We start from the raw sequence: 19,206 nt of genomic DNA, 5'->3' as shown, positions 1-19,206 counted from the left end.
AAGCAGTGCGACAAAAACAACAACACAGAGTTACACGCGCTCCAGCAGGTGTATCTCACTGACCATCCCTAAAGCCAACACCTCATTTGGCCGCCTTTCCTTCCAGTTCTCTGCTGCCTGTGACTGGAACGAATTGCAAAAATCGCTGAAGTTGGAGACTTTTATCTCCCTCACCAACTTTAAACATCTGCTATCTGAGCAGCTAACCGATCGCTGCAGCTGTACATAGTCCATCGGTAAATAGCACACCCAATTTAGCTACCTCATCCCCATACTGTTTTTATTTATTTACTTTTCTGCTCTTTTGCACACCAGTATCTCTACCTGCACATGACCATTTGATCATTTCACTCCAGTGTTAATCTGCTAAATTGTAATTATTCGCCTACCTCCTCATGCCTTTTGCACACAATGTATATAGACTCTTTTTTTCTTTTTCTACTGTGTTATTGACTTGTTTATTGTTTACTCCATGTGTAACTCTGTGTTGTTGTCTGTTCACACTGCTATGCTTTATCTTGGCCAGGTTGCAGTTGTAAATGAGTACTTGTTCTCAACTAGCCTACCTGGTTAAATAAAGGTGAAATACATATTTTTTTTTTTTTAACACATGGAATAAGCAAACGTACAGTCAATAACACAATAGAAAAATCGATGTACAGTGTATGCAAATGTAGTAAGATTAGGGAGGTAAAGTGTAGTTCCAAGATGGCGTAGCAGTCGGTCGTGTGTTGTGTTCGTCTTTGTCTCATCCCGTGTCTTATTCCGTGTAAATAGCCGTTTTTTCCCCTTCTTTTTCTCGTATACATTTTAATCTCACTTTCTATCTACGAACTAAATATACTATCCTGCAACCTGCCTCACCCAATGTGGTACAGATCTGCTATTTTTATTCCTTATAACTGGAACCTCCATCAGGAACTAGCCAGCTAACTAGCTAATAGTCTTTGTTAGCCACGGATAGCAGTCTTCTCCTTTTAGCTCGGACACCGCCAGCTTTAGTTTTGGCCAAGTAGCTGTGGGGGGTGCAGGGCTGTTGGCCGGGGTAGGGGTAGCCAGGTGGAAATCATGGCCAGCTGTAGAAAAATGCCTATTGAAATTCTCGATTATCGTGGATTTATCGGTGGTGACAGTGTTTCCTAGCCTCAGTGCAGTGGGCAGCTGGGAGGAGGTGCCCTTATTCTCTGGTGTCCCAAAACATTTTGGAATTAGTGCTACAGGATGCCAATTTCTGTTAGCTAGCTGTAGCTTTCCTAACTGACTGTATATATTGGTTCCTGATTTCCCTGAAAAGTTGCATATCGCGGGGGCTATTTGATGCTAATGTGGTACGCCACAGGATGTTTTTGTGATGGTTAAGGGCAGTCAAGTCTGGAGTGAACCAAGGGCTATATCTGTTCTTAGTTCTACATTTTTTGAATGGGGCATGCTTATTTAAGATGGTGAGGAAAGCACTTTTAAAGAACAACCAGGAATCCTCTTCCACTTCCAGGATACCCGGGCCAGGTTGATTAGAAAGGCTTGCTCGCTGAAGGGTTTTAGGGAGTGTTTGACAGGGATGAGGGGTGGTCGTTTGACTGCGGGCCCATTACAGATGCAGGCAATGAGGCATGATCGCTGAGATCCTGGTTGAGGACAGCGAGCTGTATTTAGAGGGTAAGTTGGTCAGGATGATATCTATGAGGGTGCCCATGTTTATGGATTTAGGGTTGTACCAAGTAGGTTCCTTGATAATTTGTGTGAGATTGAGAGCATCTCATTGAGATTGTAGGACGGCCAGGGTGCTAAGCATATCGCAGTTTAGGTCATCTAATAGTACGAACTCTGAAGATAGTAGGGGGGCAATCAATTCGCATATGGTGTCCAGGGCACAGCTGGGGGCTGCGGGGGTCTATAACAAATGGTACCAGTGAGAGACTTATTTATGGAAAGGTGGATTTTTAAAAGTCGAAGCTCAAACTGTTTTGGCACAGACCTGGATAGTATGACAGAACTCAGCAGGCCATATCTGCAGTAGATTGCAACTCCACCCCCTTTGGCAGTTCTATCTTGACTGAAAATGTTGTAGATGGAAATGTCAAATTTTTGGGTGGCCTTCCTAAGCCAGGATTCAGACACGGCTAGGACATAAGGGTTGGCGGAGTGTGCTAAAGCAGTGAATAAAACAAACTTAGGGAGGAGGCTTCTGATGTTAACATGCATTAAACCAAGGCTTTTACGGTTACAGAAGTTAACAAATGAGAGTGCCTGGGGAATAGGTGTAAAGCTGGGGGCTACAGGGCCTGGGTTAACCTCTGCATCAACAGAGGAACAGAGGAGGAGTAGGATAAGGGTACGCCTGAAGTCTATAAGAACTGGTTGTCTAGTGCACTGGGAACAGAGCAGCTCTGGGTTGATATCGCTTTGTGCATCGGTAGTGACCGAGCTAAAGCTGGCTGGTGTCCGAGCTAAAGGTGAAGACCGCTAGCTGTGGCTAAAAGTGACTACTAGCTAGTAGCTGGCTAGTTACTGATGGAGGTTCCAGTTATAACATATAAAAATAGCAGATCTGTACCACATTGGGTGAGGCGGGTTGTAGGAAAGTATATTTAGATTGTATGTTTAAAGTGAGATTAAAAATATATATGAAAAAAATTGAGGAAATCAACTATTTACATGGGACAAGACGGGACAAGACAAACACACATCCGGCTGCTACACCATCTTGGATTAAGTAAGGAAAAAAAGCTAGCCTTTGCTTTCCTAACTGACTGTGTATATTGGTTCCTGGTTCCTGTCTTCCCTGAAAAGTTGCAGATCACAGGGGTTATTCGATGCTAATGCAGTACTTACAAGCCCTTAAATCTTCTTAAGGCTAGGCGTCCCGCTAGTTAGGGACACCTGTCGACAACATCCAGTGAAATTGGAGGGCGCGCAATTCAAATAAATAATTGTAATATTAAACATTTATGAACATACAAGTATCTTATATCGTCTAAAAGCTTAAATTCTTGTTAATCTAACTGCATTGCCGATTTATAATAGGCTTTACAGCGAAAGCATACCATGCGATTGTTTGACGACGGCGGCCCACATCAACATATTTTTCAACATAAAATCACACATAGCGCTTAAATTGAATATCTTCCTCTCTTTGCAATCCCAAGGGTCCCAGCAAAAACATGAATGGTCGTTTTGTTAGATAAAATCCTTCTTTATATCCCAAAATGTATGTTTAGTTGGCGCCATCGATTTCAGTAATCCACTCGTTCAACATGCAGACAAAGGAGTCCAAAAAGCTACCGCAAACTTTGTTCAAACAAGTCAAACAATATTTCTATTTAATCCTCAGGTATCCTAAAATGTAAATAAACTATAATGCCGTTTTAAAAAAAGCAGCAGTAAAATAACAATAGTGAGGCTATTTACAGGGGGTACCAGTACAGAGTCAATGTGTCGGGGCACCGGGGTTAGTTGAGGTATTTGAGGTAATATGTACATGCAGGTAGATCATAAACAGAGAGTAGCAGCAGTGTAAAAGGGGGGGGGGGGGGGCAATGCAAATAGTCTGGTTAGCCATTTGATGAGATGTTCAGTAGTCTTGTGGCTTGGGGGTAGAAGTTGTTTAGAAGCCTCTCGGACCTAGACATGGCGCTCCAGTACTGCTTACTCTGCGGTAGCAGAGAGAACAGTCTATGACTAGGGTGGCTGGAGTCTTTGACAATTTTTAGGGCCTTCCTTTGACACCGCATGGAGGTCCTGGATGGCAGTGACGTACTGGGCCTTACGCACTACCCTTAATAGTGCCTTGCGGTCAGAGGTTGAGCAGTTGCCATAACAGGCAGGCAGAATGCTCTCGATGGTGCAGCTGTAGAAGCTTTTGAGGATCTGAGGACCCATGCCAAATCTTTTCAGAATCTTGAGGGGGAATAGGTTTTGTCGTGCCCTCTTCATGACTGTCTTGGTGTGCTTGGACCATGTTAGTTTGTTGGTGATGTGGATACCAAGGAACTTGAAACACTCAACCTGCTCCACTACAGCCCCTTCGATGAGAATGGGGGCGTGCTCGGTCCTCCTTTTCCTGTAGTCCACAATCATCTCCTTTGTCTTGATCACGTTGAGGGAGATGTTGTGGTCCTGGCACCACATGGCCAGGTCTCTGATCTCCTCCCTATAGGCTGTCTTGGTGTTGTTGGTGATCAGACCTACCACTGTTGTGTCATCAGCAAACTTAATGATGGTGTTGGAGTCATGCCTGGCCATGCAGTCATGAGTCAACAGAGAGTACAGAAGGGGACTGAGCACGCACCCCTGAGGGGCCCCCGTGTTGAGGATCAGCATGGCGGATGTGTTGTTACCTACCCTTACCACCTGGGGGCGGGATCCAGTTGCAGAGAGAGGTGTTTAGTCCCAGGGTCCTTAGCTTAGTGATGAGCTTTGAGGGCACTATGGTGTTGAACGCTGAGCTGTAGTCAATGAATAGCATTCTCACATAGGTGTTCCTTTTGTCCAGGTGTGAAAGGGCAGTGTGGAGTGCAATAGAGATTGCATCATCTGTGGATCTGTTGGGGCGGTATGCAAATTGGAGTGGGTCTAGGGTTTTGGGATAATAGTGTTGATGTGAGCCATGACCAGCCTTTCAAAGAACTTCATGGCTACAGACGTGAGTGCTACTGGTCGGTAGTAATTTAGGTAGTTTACCTTAGTGTTCTTGGGCACAGGGACTATAGTGACCTGCTTGAAACATGTTAGTATTACAGACTCAGACAGGGAGAGGTTGAAAATGTCACTTGCCAGATGGTCAGCGCATGCTCAAAGTACACATCCTGGTAATCCGTCTGGCCCCGCGGCCTTGTGAATGTTGACCTGTTTTAAGGTCTTACTCACATCGGCTACAGAGAGTGTGATCACATAGTCGTCCGGAACAGCTGATGCTCTCATGCATGTTTCAGTTTTACTTGTCTCAAAGCCAGCATAGAAGTAATTTAGCTCGTGTCACTGGGCAGCTCGCAGCTGTGTTTCCCTTTGTAGTCTGTAATAGTTTGCAAGCTCTGCCACATCCGATGAGCGTCGGAGCCTGTGTAGTATGATTCGATCTTAATCCTGTATTAACACTTTGCCAGTTTGATCGTTCGTCGGAGGGCATAGCAGGATTTCTTATAAACTACTTGAAAGCTCCCTTTAGCTCAGTGTGGATGTTGCCTGTAATCCATGGCTTCTGGTTGGGGTATCAGTCACTGTGGGGACGACGTCATCAATGCACTTATTGATGAAGCCATTGACTGATGTGGTGTACTCAATGCCATCGGAAGAATCCCGGAACATATTTCAGTCTGTGCTAGCAAAACAGTCCTGTAGTTTAGCATCTGATTCATCTGACCCCTTTTTTATTGACTGAGTCACTGATGCTTCCTGCTTTAGTTTTTGCTTATAAGCAGGAATCAGGAGTATATAATTATGGTTAAATTTTCAAAATGGAGGGCGAGGGAGAGGTTTGTATGTGTCTCTGTGTGTGGAGTAAAGGTGGTCTTGAGTTTTTTTCCCCTCTTGTTGCACATTTAACATGCTGGTAGAAATGAGGTAAAACGGATTTAAGTTTCCCTGCATTAAAGTCCCCGGCCACTAGAAGTGCCGCCTCTGGATGAGGGTTTTTGCTTAGGGCCTTATACAGCTCATTGAGTGCTGTCTAAGTGCCAGCATCGGTTTGTGGTGGTACGAAGAATATAGATGAAAATGATCTTGGTAGATAGTGTCGTCCACACATTGTCATGAGATACTCTACCTCAGGCGAGTGAAACCTCAAGACTTCCTTAGATATCGTGCACCAGCTGTTATTTATAAATATACATAGAGCGTCACCCCTTGTCTTACAAGAGGCTGCTGTTCTATCCTTTCGATAGAGTGTGTAACCCTCTATACGTGCTTGTAGATTTTTCCACTTTATTATCCTGCGATTGTACGTTGGCCAATAGTATCGATGGCAAAGGCAGATTAGCCACTTGTCGCCGGATCCTTACAAGGCACCCCGCTCTCCTTCTGCGATATCGCCGTCTGACGGGGATGAGGGCCTCGTCGAGGGTCTGGAGAAAATCCTTCTCTTCCTACTCATTAGTCTCAGTGCTTTTCTCAGCTGCTGACTCAATGTTAAATGCATTGAGGTCCATTGTTGTGTGGACTTAGTAACGTTATGGTCAACTAGGTTATTGGGAATAGGATTTATGAAGTAGAATTCTGATAACCAGGTCTCATCATTTCAGTGAAGCAGGGAAAGAAATAGCTTTTTATTTCCATGAGTATTGTGAGGTACTACAGTAAAATGAACATGCCACAGTAAGAAACTAGGCAACGGGACTTTGAAGTTGATTCAAGCCCCAGTTTTCCCAACTGTAGAAATGTATACTCAGTGGCTCTCTAGATCGTGACAAAAACTAATAGACCTAGATAATATCCAACTCCTCAGTCTCCTGCCTCCCTCACTGTATCATGCCACAAGGCAAGACCCAGATGCAGACACAGGAGGCAGATGGTTGGAGTCTAACAATGTTTAATAATAAAAAGGGGTAGGCAAGAGAATGGTCGTGGACAGGCAAAAAGGTCAAAACCAGGTCAGAGTCCAGGAGGTACAGAGTGGCAGGCAGGCTCGTGGTCAAGGCAGGCAGAATGGTCAGGCAGGCAGGTACAATGTCCAGAAACAGGAAAGGGTCAAAACCAAACATACAAGATGAACTGGCACAAAGAGATAGGAAACACAGGGATAAATACACTGGGGAAACAAGCGACACCTGGAGGGGGTGGAGACAATAACGAGGACAGGTGAAACTGATCAGGATGTGAGGGGTGTGACACACTGGGCCAAACACCACTTCATGCGCCCTTTTGTCCATTTCATCCGTTTACTATGGAGACAATGCAGGAACCACATGGTTGCCAGGTAATTAAGACTCCATCACAGAAACCCTGTGATGGACTGTCGCCAGGGAGACCAGAGGTGGGAAAATTAATTGTGGTAAAATAACAGGGGTTGATGGTGGTATATGGGTTAAATCTTCTTTTCATGGCTTGCCAGTAGATTCCGGAATTCACCAGTCCAGCACTTGGGTACCTCATCTCAGAAATCTCTGAGTAAACTATACTGAACAAAACAACTATTTTAAATATTTTTCCCCAATTTTGTGATATCCAATTGGTAGTTACAGTCCTGTCCCATCGCTGCAACTCCTGTACGGACTCGGGAGAAGCAAAGGTCGAGAGCCGCGCGTCCTCCTAAACAAACTCCACCAAGCCACACTGCTTCTTGACACAACGCCCGCTTAACCCGGAAGCCGGCCGCACCAATGTGTCAGAGGAAACACCGTACACCTGCCGACCGCGTACATTGCGCCCGGCCCGCCACAGTAGTCGCTAGTGCACGATGGGACAGGAACATGCCTGCCAGCCAAACCCTCCACTAACCCGGACGACGCTGGTCCAATTGTACGCCACCCCATGAGTCCCACGGTCATGGCCAGCTGCAACAGAGCCTGGACTCAAACCAGGATCTCTAGTCGCACAGCTAGGACTGCGATGCAGTGCCTTAGACCACTGCATCACTCGGAAGGCCACATACAACCATTTCTAATGTTTTACTCTGTTACTGTTCATATGAGGAAATCAGTCAACTGAAATATATTCATTAGGCCCTAATTTATGGATTTCACATGACTGGGAATACAGATATGCATATGTAGGTCAAAGATACCTTAAAATAATGGGTCTCAAAATGGGCCTGAGGATCGCATCCGGTATTTCTGTGCATTAAAATTGCCATCAATAAAATGTCAGTAGCTTATGCCTGCCCATACCATAACCCCACCACCACCCTGGGGAACTCTGTTCACAACATTGAGGTTAGCAAATCGCTCCCCACATGACGCCATACACGTGGTCAGCGGTTGTGAGGCCGGTTGGATGTACTGTCAAATTCTATAAAACGATGTTGGAAGCGACTTATGGTAGAGAAGTTAATTCAGTTCTCTGGCAACAGTTCTGGTGGACATTCCTGCAGTCAGCATGCCAATTGCAAGTTCCCTCAAAACATCTGTGGCATTGTGGCCACTAAGGCCTTTTATTGTCCCCAGCACAAGGTGCATCTGTGTAATGATCATGCTGTTTAATCAGCTTATTGATATGCCACACATCTCAGGTGGATTATCTTGGCAAAGGAGAAATGCTCAATAACTGGGATGTAAACAAATTTGTGCACAACATTTGAGAGAAATAAGCTTTTTATGCGTATGGAACATTTCTGGGATCGTTTATTTCAGCTCATGAAACATGAGACCAACACTTTACATGTTGCATTTATATTTTTGTTCAGTGTAGCCATCTCTTTAAGGATAGTGTTTTTCATTGGACTATAGCCACCAAGTAACCTCCAGATTGACCAAATGTCACATATTACACAATGTCCCCCCACTCCCTGCCTGCCCTGAAGTGACACAGTGTTGACACTGTCCTGTCTAAGGGTTGGGTTGATAGTGTGTCACAGCACGTCTGTGTAGAATGTCATAGCAACTTGTTTGGGACAACCACGCACACATTTCCCACATTTCTCTCTCATCCTTCTCTCCTTACTTTATCTCTGGCACACATACCTCCCTGTCTCAGTCTTCTACCCATCTGTTTCAGGTCTCCTTCCATCCTCTTTCTCATTCCTCTCTCCATCTCTCTCTCTCTGTGTCCAGGCTGTACCAGTGAAGCTGTCCCTGGATGCTTTGCTGCAGATGTCCAGTTGTCAGGTGCAGGACACCATGAGACAGCTGGGCTCTGAACCAGAGGAGTGCTCCCGACTCACTGCTGCCCTCTCCTGCCTAAAGAGTGCCAGTGAGACATGTTTTCTGTAATTAATAACAGTGCTTATTGATGCTGTGTGCTCTGTAGTTTAGTAATGTTTGTAACTCTAACTTCTGACTTCTGCTTTAGGTGGGGACATCAGAGAAGACCCAGGAACCTGGATATCAGAGCCTCCCCGCCGTGACAGTAACACCTTACCTCCTCCGGACCGTCGCCCCTCCACCCCCGCCACACTACCCCGTGGCTCCATCCTCAGTCCGCATACCCATGCCCGTTCTGTCTCTGTGACTGTCGTACCCTGTGTGGACGATAAGGGGCATCAAGTCTACACAGGAGGCATGTCGGACGCTTTCCCCTCCTCGCCACTGCTCTTCTCCAATTCCCCTCCCTCCAAGAGACGCGCCAAGCACCCTCCACGCATGTCCCCCTCCCGAAAATTGCTGCAACTCCCCTTCAATATCACCCTCACACGCAGCAAGAGCCACGAGTCACAGCTGGCCAACCGCATAGAAGAGCCAGTGCCCAACAACAAGTGGGTGTTTCTCTATTATGTCGTCTTTAATTAAATTAATTAAGGCAGCCATTTTGTTGTGTTCCTTTGTTGATTGAACTAGCTATTTTGTGTTTTCTTTTATTGAATATGAGCGACAATTTTCATAGCAAGTGTGGGTGTTTGAGTTAAAACCTATGGAATGAGTTGGTTTCTCTGTGAATGATGTGTCTGTTCTCTGAGTGACCCACACAGCTAGCCCTCTCTTTGTTCTGCAGGGGTGGGAAGAAGAACAAGCTGCTCCTGAATGTGCACATTAACAGTAGCAGTGGAAACGGGTGTGAAGACTCCACCCGGACCCCTGGCCCAGCCACCGCCCCCTACACCCTCCCAGGAACCCCTACGCTGCTGGAGCGTGAGTCCTGATGCCCCAGTGGAACCTGGGAACTCTGCCTTTCTGTTTCCCTCTCTACTTGATTGGAACTACATCACTTTTCTCCTTTTTCTTTCTCCCACTCTTTGTTTCTCTTCCTCCACCTCCAACTTTCTAGCTCCTGTCCTCTGTTCCCCTTTCTGTCTAGTTCCTCTCACACTCTCTCTCATTCCCTTCCAGATAACCTAGCATTGCACCGGGGGTCTCCACAGATGATGAGGAGGGATATCGGCCTCTCTGTAACACACAGGTAGGACACATCATCAAGACCTGTGTCACACCATACTTACGTATCTATAGTTTAAGCCCTAGAGGCCCTCAGGGTCTTAGTGGAGTTTGTGATGGGACTGTGAAAAAATACATCCCGGTTTTGAGCTCAGCGTTCTACCTTGGCACAGACCACAAACATTTCTTGCATCGGTCTGGTGAGAATGGCGTCTCAAGAATCTGAGAATTTGAGTTATGCAGACACTCAGCCAGACCCGTGTTTATCTGACTGGAAAGTGTATATTTATTAATTTTGATATTGCATGAAAGTTCTGGGAAAATAAATAACAGATTCCAATGAAAACCATTTTGGATATGACAGAATTCCAACACACTTCTCTTGAACATCCCAGTTTGTCCACTACCCAGTAGGCACCTCCAACATTAGAAGCTGTGATATAACTGAAATATATTCATGCTTTGCTCTCTCTCCTTCTAAGGTTTTCAACCAAATCCTGGCTCTCACAGACATGCCAGGTGTGTCAGAAGAACATGATGTTTGGTGTTAAATGCAAACACTGCAAGTAAGAAGAAACCATCTATACATCGCTGCTTTCATTTGTTCACAAGTCATTCTTTGCTCCTCTTCGAACTACTCTGTCCTCTGCTTCCAGGTTAAAGTGCCATAACAAATGTACCAAAGAAGCCCTTCCCTGCAGGATATCTTTTCTCCCACGTAAGACCTGGTCCATTCCTGCATACAAAACGGCAAAAAATGCACACTGTAATGATCCTTTTCCCGGTACATCCCAAGAATGTCAATTTAGTACTGAGTCATTGTTCCCTATATTTCAGTCCCGCAAATCCGCCGGGCAGAATCCGTACCGTCTGATATCAATAATCAAATTGACCGTACGGCAGAGTTACCAATCCAGTTTGGCACTTTACCTAAGGTGCTAACCAAAAAGGTAGAAAAAAATGTTTTAGCATACGTGTGTATGTGTATTAATAGTAATGTCACCATACATGGAACCTCTAATTTGTCCTGAACCTTAATTTATGAAACCTTTCTGTTGAAAACCCTCTCTTTCAGGACAACCCTCCCATGCTGAGCCAGATGGATTCCAGCAGTAACCCTTCCTCCACCACTTCCTCTACGCCCTCCTCGCCCACCCCCTTCCAGCAGAGCAACCCCCCCAGCATCAACGCCACACCGCCCCCCAACTCCTCGCCCGGCCCCCAAGGGCCCCGAGACAGCCGCTTCCACTTCCCAGGTCGGGCCCTCACAATGACAGGCCCAAGCACGCTCTAGATTCCTACTCTGTTCCACAAACATGTAACTCCAAAGCAACAGTACTCCAGTATCTCTCACAGGCCCCCACCCCAAAGACTCTAGATTCCTACTCTGTTCCACAAACATGTAACTCTAAAGCAACAGTACTCCTGTATCTCTCACAGGCCCCCACCCCAAAGACTCTAGATTCCTACTCTGTTCTTCTAACTCACAACACTGAACTCCAAATCCACCCTAAGCCAGTAAAATAACATCTCTAATCATACTCCAATTCATAATCACACTTAATTTGCTCTATTACCACTAATCATATCCTATTATAACATTTCCTTAACTGCTTGTGGCTTATCTAACCTTGTCTAACCCAATCATATCGCTCTCTCCTCTCCATTTTCCTCTGGTGGTTGTTTCTCATCTTGTCCTTTAGCTGGCGGTTATTTACAACCTAGACAACAGTTTATTTTCCCTGGTGAGTTAACACTGAGTTAATACCGCTCCCTCCATGTGTGTCCTGTAGTCCCGCCCAACTCGTAAAATACCATCCCCTTTTCATGTGTTGTCATCTGCCACTGTCCTTTATGACAAGCTTTTAGCAAAGCTATTACATGCTGATAGCTTTGGCTTTTACAGTGCATGGCTGCTCTCTGGTGGACAAAAAGGTGAACTGACTAAATGCTGCTTGGCGCTGTGTATAGTCGGACAGAGTTAGAGGCAGCCATCACAATTTAGAGGATGCATGCTCTGAAGTGAAGTGAAGACAGATAGGGTTAGTTAAATAATAGTTTTACTATGAATCAGATATTTGTGTTCTTTTGCTCAACATCCTCATTGTCCCACACACAGATGTTTCCTCTTCACCATATCCTGTTGGACTACACTCTGAAGGCTACCATGACACTGGGTAAGAGGCAACAGCTTAGAGTCCGAATAAAGACCATTTAAAATGTTGTGGTTTTTCACCCACATTGTCTACTGTAAGTCCCACCATAATTTACCATAGTTTCTACTAGACAGGGTTACGTTAAAATTAGGAACCGCTGTTTATGGTGATGTTTGTCCCCACAGAGACACACAGCAACTGGCACAATCAGAACCTCCATGTCAAGGACAGGAATGTGGAGCGGTGAGTACTCAAAATCCCCGGTGGCAGAAATAATAATAATAATAATAATAATGTATTCATTACATTTGTAAAGCACTTTTCACTTTTCATTATACAATAATCTCAAAGTGCATAAGATTAAAAATAAATAAACTAGTTCAAAAACAAATATGTACTGTGTGTCTAACCAAATCATAACAGCAACAATCAAAGTGTAGGAGGAAGGGTAGGACAGATGATAGGACTGATGATAGGGAAGAACATTAAGGCCTGCTTTAAAAGGAGTTTAACGTGGCTTGAACGTAGAGGGCGTGGAGGTTCATGGGGGAGAATTGGTCTGACAGGTAGGTGGGTCAGATGCCATTCAAGGTTTTTCAGATGAAGTGGAGAATATTATAGTCAATTATTTGAGGAACAGGTGGAGCTCAGCAAGAATGGGGGGGGGTGTGGGCAGACTTTTTAGTTTATGTCAAGAACTGCGTTCCCATGATCAATTCTGGAGAAAATGAATACATGGATTAGCTTTTCTGCGTCAGATGTTGTGAGGGAGGGTCTTAGGCGGGAGATGTTCTTCAGGTGAAAGAATGGCGTTTAACAGACTAATGTGGACATTGAAGGAGAGAGCAGGGTCAAATTTCACACCCAAATTAGTGATGACTGATGAGAGTGGAATGATGTGGCTGTCTATGGCAGGGAGGATGCTGCATGGCGAATGCTGTAGGGCGGACGCTGCAGGAGTTGATCTGCTGGGGGCTGTCTATCAATATTGCCTAAGTCTTGCTGCTGTTGAGTTGGAAGGAGTTGTTCTGCTTTTAAGATTTGACCTCTTCCAGACAGTTGGACAAAGTTGACAGAGCAGATGTTGAGTCAGGCTTTGTCTGCGTAGCAGTGCAATTGGACACTGTGCTGTCTGAAGATCTGGCCAAGTGGGAGCATGTAGAGCAGGAAGAGGATAGGTGCTAACACCAACCCTTGTGGGACACCGCAGGCTATGGCAGACTCCTCTGATCTTGCCTCACTGAGGGTGACATTCTGCTTGCGGTTAGAGTGGTAGGAGTTAAACCAGTTTAGTGCAGTCCCACAGATTGGTAATGTGCTCTCTGAGGCGCTCCAGTAGAATGGCGTGATCTACTGTGTCAAAAGCAGCACTGAGGTCCAGAAGAATCAAGATGGTGGGAGATCCTGTATCTGCAGCCATGAGCAGGTCATTTATAACCTTCGCCAGGGCTGTCTCAGTACTGTGCAAGGACCTAAAGCCAGACTGGTGAGCTTCATAAAGCTGGTTAGCACTGATGTGTGAGTGAAGCTGAGTTGCCACTATCTTTTCCAGGACTTTAGATAAAAATGGGAGGTTGGAAATAGGCCTGTAGTTTGAGATGAGGTCTTGGTTTCTTGAGCAAGGGGGTGATGACAGCAATGTTGAACAGTGACGGCACCTGCCCAGTGGGGAGATAATTGTTGAACAGGTTGAAAGCAGCTGAGCATGTTTTGAACATTGACGTTACAATAGGGTCACGGGGGCCACCGGTAGTCTTCATTTTTTAGATATGGGCGGTAGGGTAGGAGCTAGAGTGGGGTTGAGGTTGGAGGATACAATGTTCTGTCCAATGGTGTTGATTTTAGCCTTGAAGAACTCAACAAATTGGTTGCATTGTTCGGTAGTTGCTGAGGAAGTGAAATAGAAGACGGTTCCATGTTTTGCAATGGGGAAATCACCCAGCAGCATTTACCTGATCAAGTGAGAGTTCTCTAGTCGAGTTGATTATGTGGTGCAATGATACTGATATGATCATTTTACCATCTAGAAAAATGAACAAAAGGCTGGTTCTCTATTTCTCTAAGGAGATGGCGCCAGAGGAGATGGCTGACGTTCTTGTATGGTCCCCTAACCAGTTGTGCTATTGTGTGTGTTTTTTCAAATTATTTGTAACTTGTTTTGTACATAATGTTTCTGCCACCGTCTCTTATAACCGAAATGAGCTTCTAAATATCAGGACAGCGATTACTCACCCCTTACTGGAAGAAGATTTTTTCTCCAGACACCCGACAAGGCCCTCATCCCCTTCATTTGCAGGAGAAAGAGATGGAGAAATCGGGGACGTAGGTCTGGGTGCTTGTAAGGATCCGACAGCGAGTGGGTAATCTGCCTTTACCATCGGTCCTATTAGTACAATTATTGGATAAAATGACAGACAAACTATGTGCACGTATATCCTACCGTTTTCAAGGAGTGGGACTCTAACCCGGAAGCTTATAAGAAATCCCGCTATGCCTTCCGACAAACCATCAAACAATCAAAGCGTCAATACAGGACTAAGATTGAATCGTACTACACCGGCTCCGACACTCGTCGGATGTGGTAGGGCTTGCAAACTATTACAGACTACAAATTGATGCACAGCCGCGAGCTGCCCAGTGACACGAGGCTACCAGACAAGCTAAACTACTTCTATGATTGCTTCGAGGCAAGTAACACTGAAACATTCATGAGAGAATCAGCTATTCCGGACGACTGTGTGATCACGCTCTCCGTAGCCGGTGTGAGACCTTTAAACAGGTCAACATTCACAAGGCCGCAGAGCCAGACGGATTACCAGGACGTGTACTCTGAGCATGCGCTGACCAACTGGCAAGTGTCTTCTGACATTTTCAACCTCTCCCTGTCTGAGTCTGTAATACCAACATGTTTCAAGCAGACCACCATAGTTCCTGTGCCCAAGAACACTAAGGTGACCTGCCTAAATGACTACCGACCTGTAGCACTCACGTCTGGGGCCATGAAGTGCTTTAAAAGGCTGGTCATGGCTCACATCAACACCATTATCCCAGAAACCCTAGACCCACTCCAATTTGCATACCACCTCAACAGATCCACAGATGATGCAATCTCTATTGCAATCCACACTGCCTTTCCCACCTGGACAAAAGGAACACCTATGAGAATGCTATTCATTGACTAAATCTTAGCGTTCAACACCATAGTGCCCTCAAAGCTCCACTAAGCTAAGTACCCTGGGACTAAACACCTCCCTCTGCAACTGGATCCTGGACTTCCTCACGGGCCGCCCCCAGGTGGTAACCCCAGGTGTAGGTAACAACACATCCGCCACGCTGATCCTCAACATGGGGGCCCCTCAGGGGTGCGTGCTCAGTCCTCTCCTGTACTCCCTGCATGGCCAGGCATGACTCCAACACCATCATTAAGTTTGCTGATGACACAACAGTGGTATGCTTGATCACCGGCAAGGATGAGACAGCCTATAGGGAAGAGGTCAGAGACCTGGACAACAACCTCTCCCTCAATGTGATCAAGACAAAGGAGATGACTGTGGACTACAGGAAAAGGAGAACCAAGCACGCCCCCATTCTCATCAACGGGGCTGTAGTGGAGCAGGTTGAGTGCTTCAAGTTGCTTGGTGTCCACATCACCAACAAACTAACATGGTCCAAACACACCAAGACAGTCGTGAAGAGGGCACGACAAAGCCTTTTCCCCCTCAGGAGACTGAAAATATTTTCTATTAGTCCTCAGATCCTCAAAGTTATACAGCTGCACCATCGAGAGCTGGTTGCATCACTGCCTGGTTTGGCAACTGCTCGGTCTATGACCGCAAGGCACTACAGAGGGTAGTGCGTTCGGCCCAGGACATCACTGGGGCCAAGCTTCCTGCCATCCAGGACCTCTATACCAGGCGGTGTCAGACGGCAAGCTTACCATACGGCAAGCGGTATCGGAGCACCAAGTCTAGATCCAAAAGACTGAACAGCTTCTACCCCCAAGCAATAAGACTCCTGAACAACTAATCAAATGGTTCCCAGATTTTTGCATTGCCCCCCCCCCCCCCCCCAATCCCCTTTTTACGCTCTGTACCGGTACCCCCCGTATATAGCTATTGTTATTTTACTGCTGCTCTTTAATTATTTGTAACTTTTATTTTTTATTTAACACGTATTTTTCTTAGAACTGCATTGTTGGTTAAGGGCTTGTGAGTGAGCATTTCACTGTGACAAATACATTTTATTTTATTTCATTTGGGTTTCAGTTTTTATTCCAATCTCTCTAACTGTGCTGTCGTGAGCAAATAAACCAGCAAAAAAAATCTAACTGAAACTGATTTCCAGAAATCTCAATCTGCAATTGATTGAATATCTCCCTGATTGTATGTTTTGTCTGGGTTGACATGACACAATTTGTGCATGCTTTGTCTCTGTGTATTCAGGAAGAGGAGGAATACCCAGGGGATGAGGGAAACGGTAGCAAGGAGGGCAGAGAGAAGGGCCACTCAAACGGAGAGTGTGATGGGGACGAGATAGAGGACCTGCCCAGCTACCGGGGCCGACTAGCCGGTGGCCAATGGAGGGGGCCTATCTCCCGTAAGGCCAGCCAGACCAGCGTATATCTGCAGGAGTGGGACATCCCCTATGAGCAGCTGGAGCTGGGGGAGCTCATTGGCAAGGTGAATGACTCCAGCTTTACATGGTGGTAATTTTGCACTCGGCGGTCAGTTTATTAGGTACACCTACTCGTTCGCTTCTACAGACAGTGAGTCATGTTGCCATGGCTTGCTTATAGAATACAGGAAGACAGGAATGGAGGCATTAGGTTACTGTTGGATTGAAAGTTAGAATGGGCAAACCGAGTGACTAAAGTGTCTTTGAGCGTGGTATGACCATCGGTGCCAGGCGCGTTGGTTCTAATATCTCAGAAATGGCCGGCCTCCTGGCGTTTTCAGGTAAAACAGTGTCTAGGGTTTACCAAGAATGGTGGGACAAACAAAAAGCATCCAGTCAGTGGCAGTCCTGTGGACGAAAACAGCTCGTTGATGAGAGAGGGCGAAGGAGAATGTCAAGAATCGTGCAAGCTAATAGCCATACAGGCATATAACGGTGCCGTACAACAGTGGTGTGCAGAACAGCATCTCGGAAAGCACAACTCGTTGGTCCTTGCCATGGATGGGCTATTGCAGCAGACGACCACACCGGATTCCAGTCCTATCAGCTAAAGAAGAAGAGGCTCTAGTGTGCACGTGATCACCAACACTGGACAATTCAGGAGTGGGATTGAGGAGTGGAAAAACATTGCCTGGTCCGACGAATCCCGGTTCCTGTTGTGTCATGCTGAGGCCCCATCCTGCCTGGTGTCAACGGTACAGGCTGATGGCGGTGGTGTAATGGTGTGGGGAATGTTTTCCTGGTGCATGTTAGGTCCTATGCTACCAATTTTGCAATGTTGGAACACCACAGTGTCTGAACATTGTGGCATCCCTCCATGGCTACAGAGGTGTCTGACCCGGTACTAGATGAGTGTACCTAATAAACTGACCAATAAGTGTATATGACAACAGCGGTATCTACACAGAGGTGGGGTTGTAAGGGCTCATATTCAAAGTCAATTGGTATCTGCATGTCTCCTTTAAAAAAAGGCCAATGGACTAAATTAGAGTTCCTTGAATGGAAACAGAAAAAAATAGCTAATAACACAAGTACCCATACATACTTCCCTATTCCAGGGCCGCTGGGGGAAGGTGCATAAGGGGCGCTGGCATGGAGAGGTGGCCATTCGGCTGCTGGAGATAGATGGTAATAACCAGGACCACCTGAAGCTGTTTAAGAAGGAAGTGATGAACTACAGACAGACCCGCCACGAGAACGTGGTCCTCTTCATGGGGGCCTGCATGGCCCCGCCACACCTCGCCATCATCACCAGGTTAGGGGGAAGGAAGTGGGAAAGGGAGGTGGGGATGTCTAGGGGAATTGAGCAGAGAAAAGCTGGAACCCTTGAATCAATCTATGAGAGGTATTAAATGTGTCTTGGTTTAACAAATGAGGAAACCAGGAAAGGCTTTGTTTTGACATTTCCTCTGGTTTTCTCTCAGTTTCTGCAAAGGTCGGACACTATTCTCTGTTGTAAGAGATGCCAAGAACACGCTAGACATCAACAAGACAAGGCAGATCGCTCAGGAAATTGTTAAGGTGTGGTACTACTCAACTTCTCTTGAATTGTAAGTACATTGTAAGCAGCCTACTCTTCCTTTCACTGAAATGACGAAACTCTGACCTCTCCCTCAGGGTATGGGCTACCTTCACGCTAAAGGAATCGTTCACAAGGACCTGAAGTCCAAGAATGTGTTCTATGACACAAACAAAGTGGTAATCACAGACTTTGGCCTTTTTGGAATGTCCGGAGTGGTACAAGAGTACCACAAGAGGTAAGCAAAAAAAAAACGTTTAAAAAAAAGTTAAACACACTAGCCTCCCAAGTGGCGCAGCTGTCTAAGGCGCTGCATCGCAGTGCCAGCCACGACCGGGTTAGGGCAGGGTTTGGCCAGCTGGGATGTCCTTGTCCCATCACGCTCTAGCGACTCCTGTGGCGGGCCGGGCGCATGCACGCTGATGCGGTTGCCAGGTGTACTGTGTTTCCTCCGACACATTGGTGTGGCTGGCTTCCGTGTTAAGCAGGCCTTGTGTCAAGAAGTAGTGCGGCTTGGTTGGGTTGTGTTTCGGGGGACGCATGGCTCTCGACCTTCGCCTCTCCTTAGTCCATACGGGAGTTGCAGCGATGTGACAAGACTGTAACTACCAATTGGATATGACAAAATTGGGGAGAAGTATATATAAAAAATGTAAACATACTGAGGAGTATACTTCTACACCTTTTCAGTCCAGATGAAGGATAAAAAATGTATGTTTGTCCATCTGTGGGTGTCTGTGTGCGTGTCCAGGCAAGAGAACGAGCTGAGGCTCCCTCATGGCTGGATCTACTACCTGGCCCCTGAGATCGTCCGCAGAATGGGCACTGGAAACCATGAGGACCGCCTGCCTTTCTCCAATGCTGCAGACGTCTATGCCTTTGGGTACACACAACTTCA

General features: G+C 46.1%; 1 protein-coding gene across 4 annotated transcripts in view; it reads left to right on the top strand.

Annotated features, from left to right (window-relative positions):
• LOC110504057 (kinase suppressor of Ras 1) overlaps positions 1-19,206 on the top strand; it is a 58,641-nt gene that overhangs the window by 34,941 nt on the left and 4,494 nt on the right. For 3 of the 4 annotated variants that reach the window (XM_036961574.1, XM_036961577.1, XM_036961576.1), the window contains 16 exons: positions 8,703-8,841; positions 8,941-9,343; positions 9,580-9,716; positions 9,915-9,984; positions 10,442-10,525; positions 10,616-10,677; positions 10,797-10,909; positions 11,035-11,215; positions 11,663-11,704; positions 12,079-12,136; positions 12,301-12,358; positions 16,558-16,794; positions 17,848-18,044; positions 18,214-18,310; positions 18,407-18,546; positions 19,060-19,191. In XM_036961574.1, the coding sequence (XP_036817469.1) occupies positions 8,703-8,841; positions 8,941-9,343; positions 9,580-9,716; positions 9,915-9,984; positions 10,442-10,525; positions 10,616-10,677; positions 10,797-10,909; positions 11,035-11,215; positions 11,663-11,704; positions 12,079-12,136; positions 12,301-12,358; positions 16,558-16,794; positions 17,848-18,044; positions 18,214-18,310; positions 18,407-18,546; positions 19,060-19,191 (2,150 nt within the window). The remainder of the gene's footprint in view (positions 1-8,702; positions 8,842-8,940; positions 9,344-9,579; positions 9,717-9,914; positions 9,985-10,441; positions 10,526-10,615; positions 10,678-10,796; positions 10,910-11,034; positions 11,216-11,662; positions 11,705-12,078; positions 12,137-12,300; positions 12,359-16,557; positions 16,795-17,847; positions 18,045-18,213; positions 18,311-18,406; positions 18,547-19,059; positions 19,192-19,206) is intronic. The other variant, XM_036961575.1, reaches the window with a different exon arrangement.

Source organism: Oncorhynchus mykiss, chromosome 24 (assembly GCF_013265735.2).
Source record: "Oncorhynchus mykiss isolate Arlee chromosome 24, USDA_OmykA_1.1, whole genome shotgun sequence".
Taxonomy (NCBI): Eukaryota; Metazoa; Chordata; class Actinopteri; order Salmoniformes; family Salmonidae; genus Oncorhynchus; species Oncorhynchus mykiss.
Note: the sequence above shows the minus strand (reverse complement) of the source record. Positions and strands in the feature narration are given on the sequence as shown.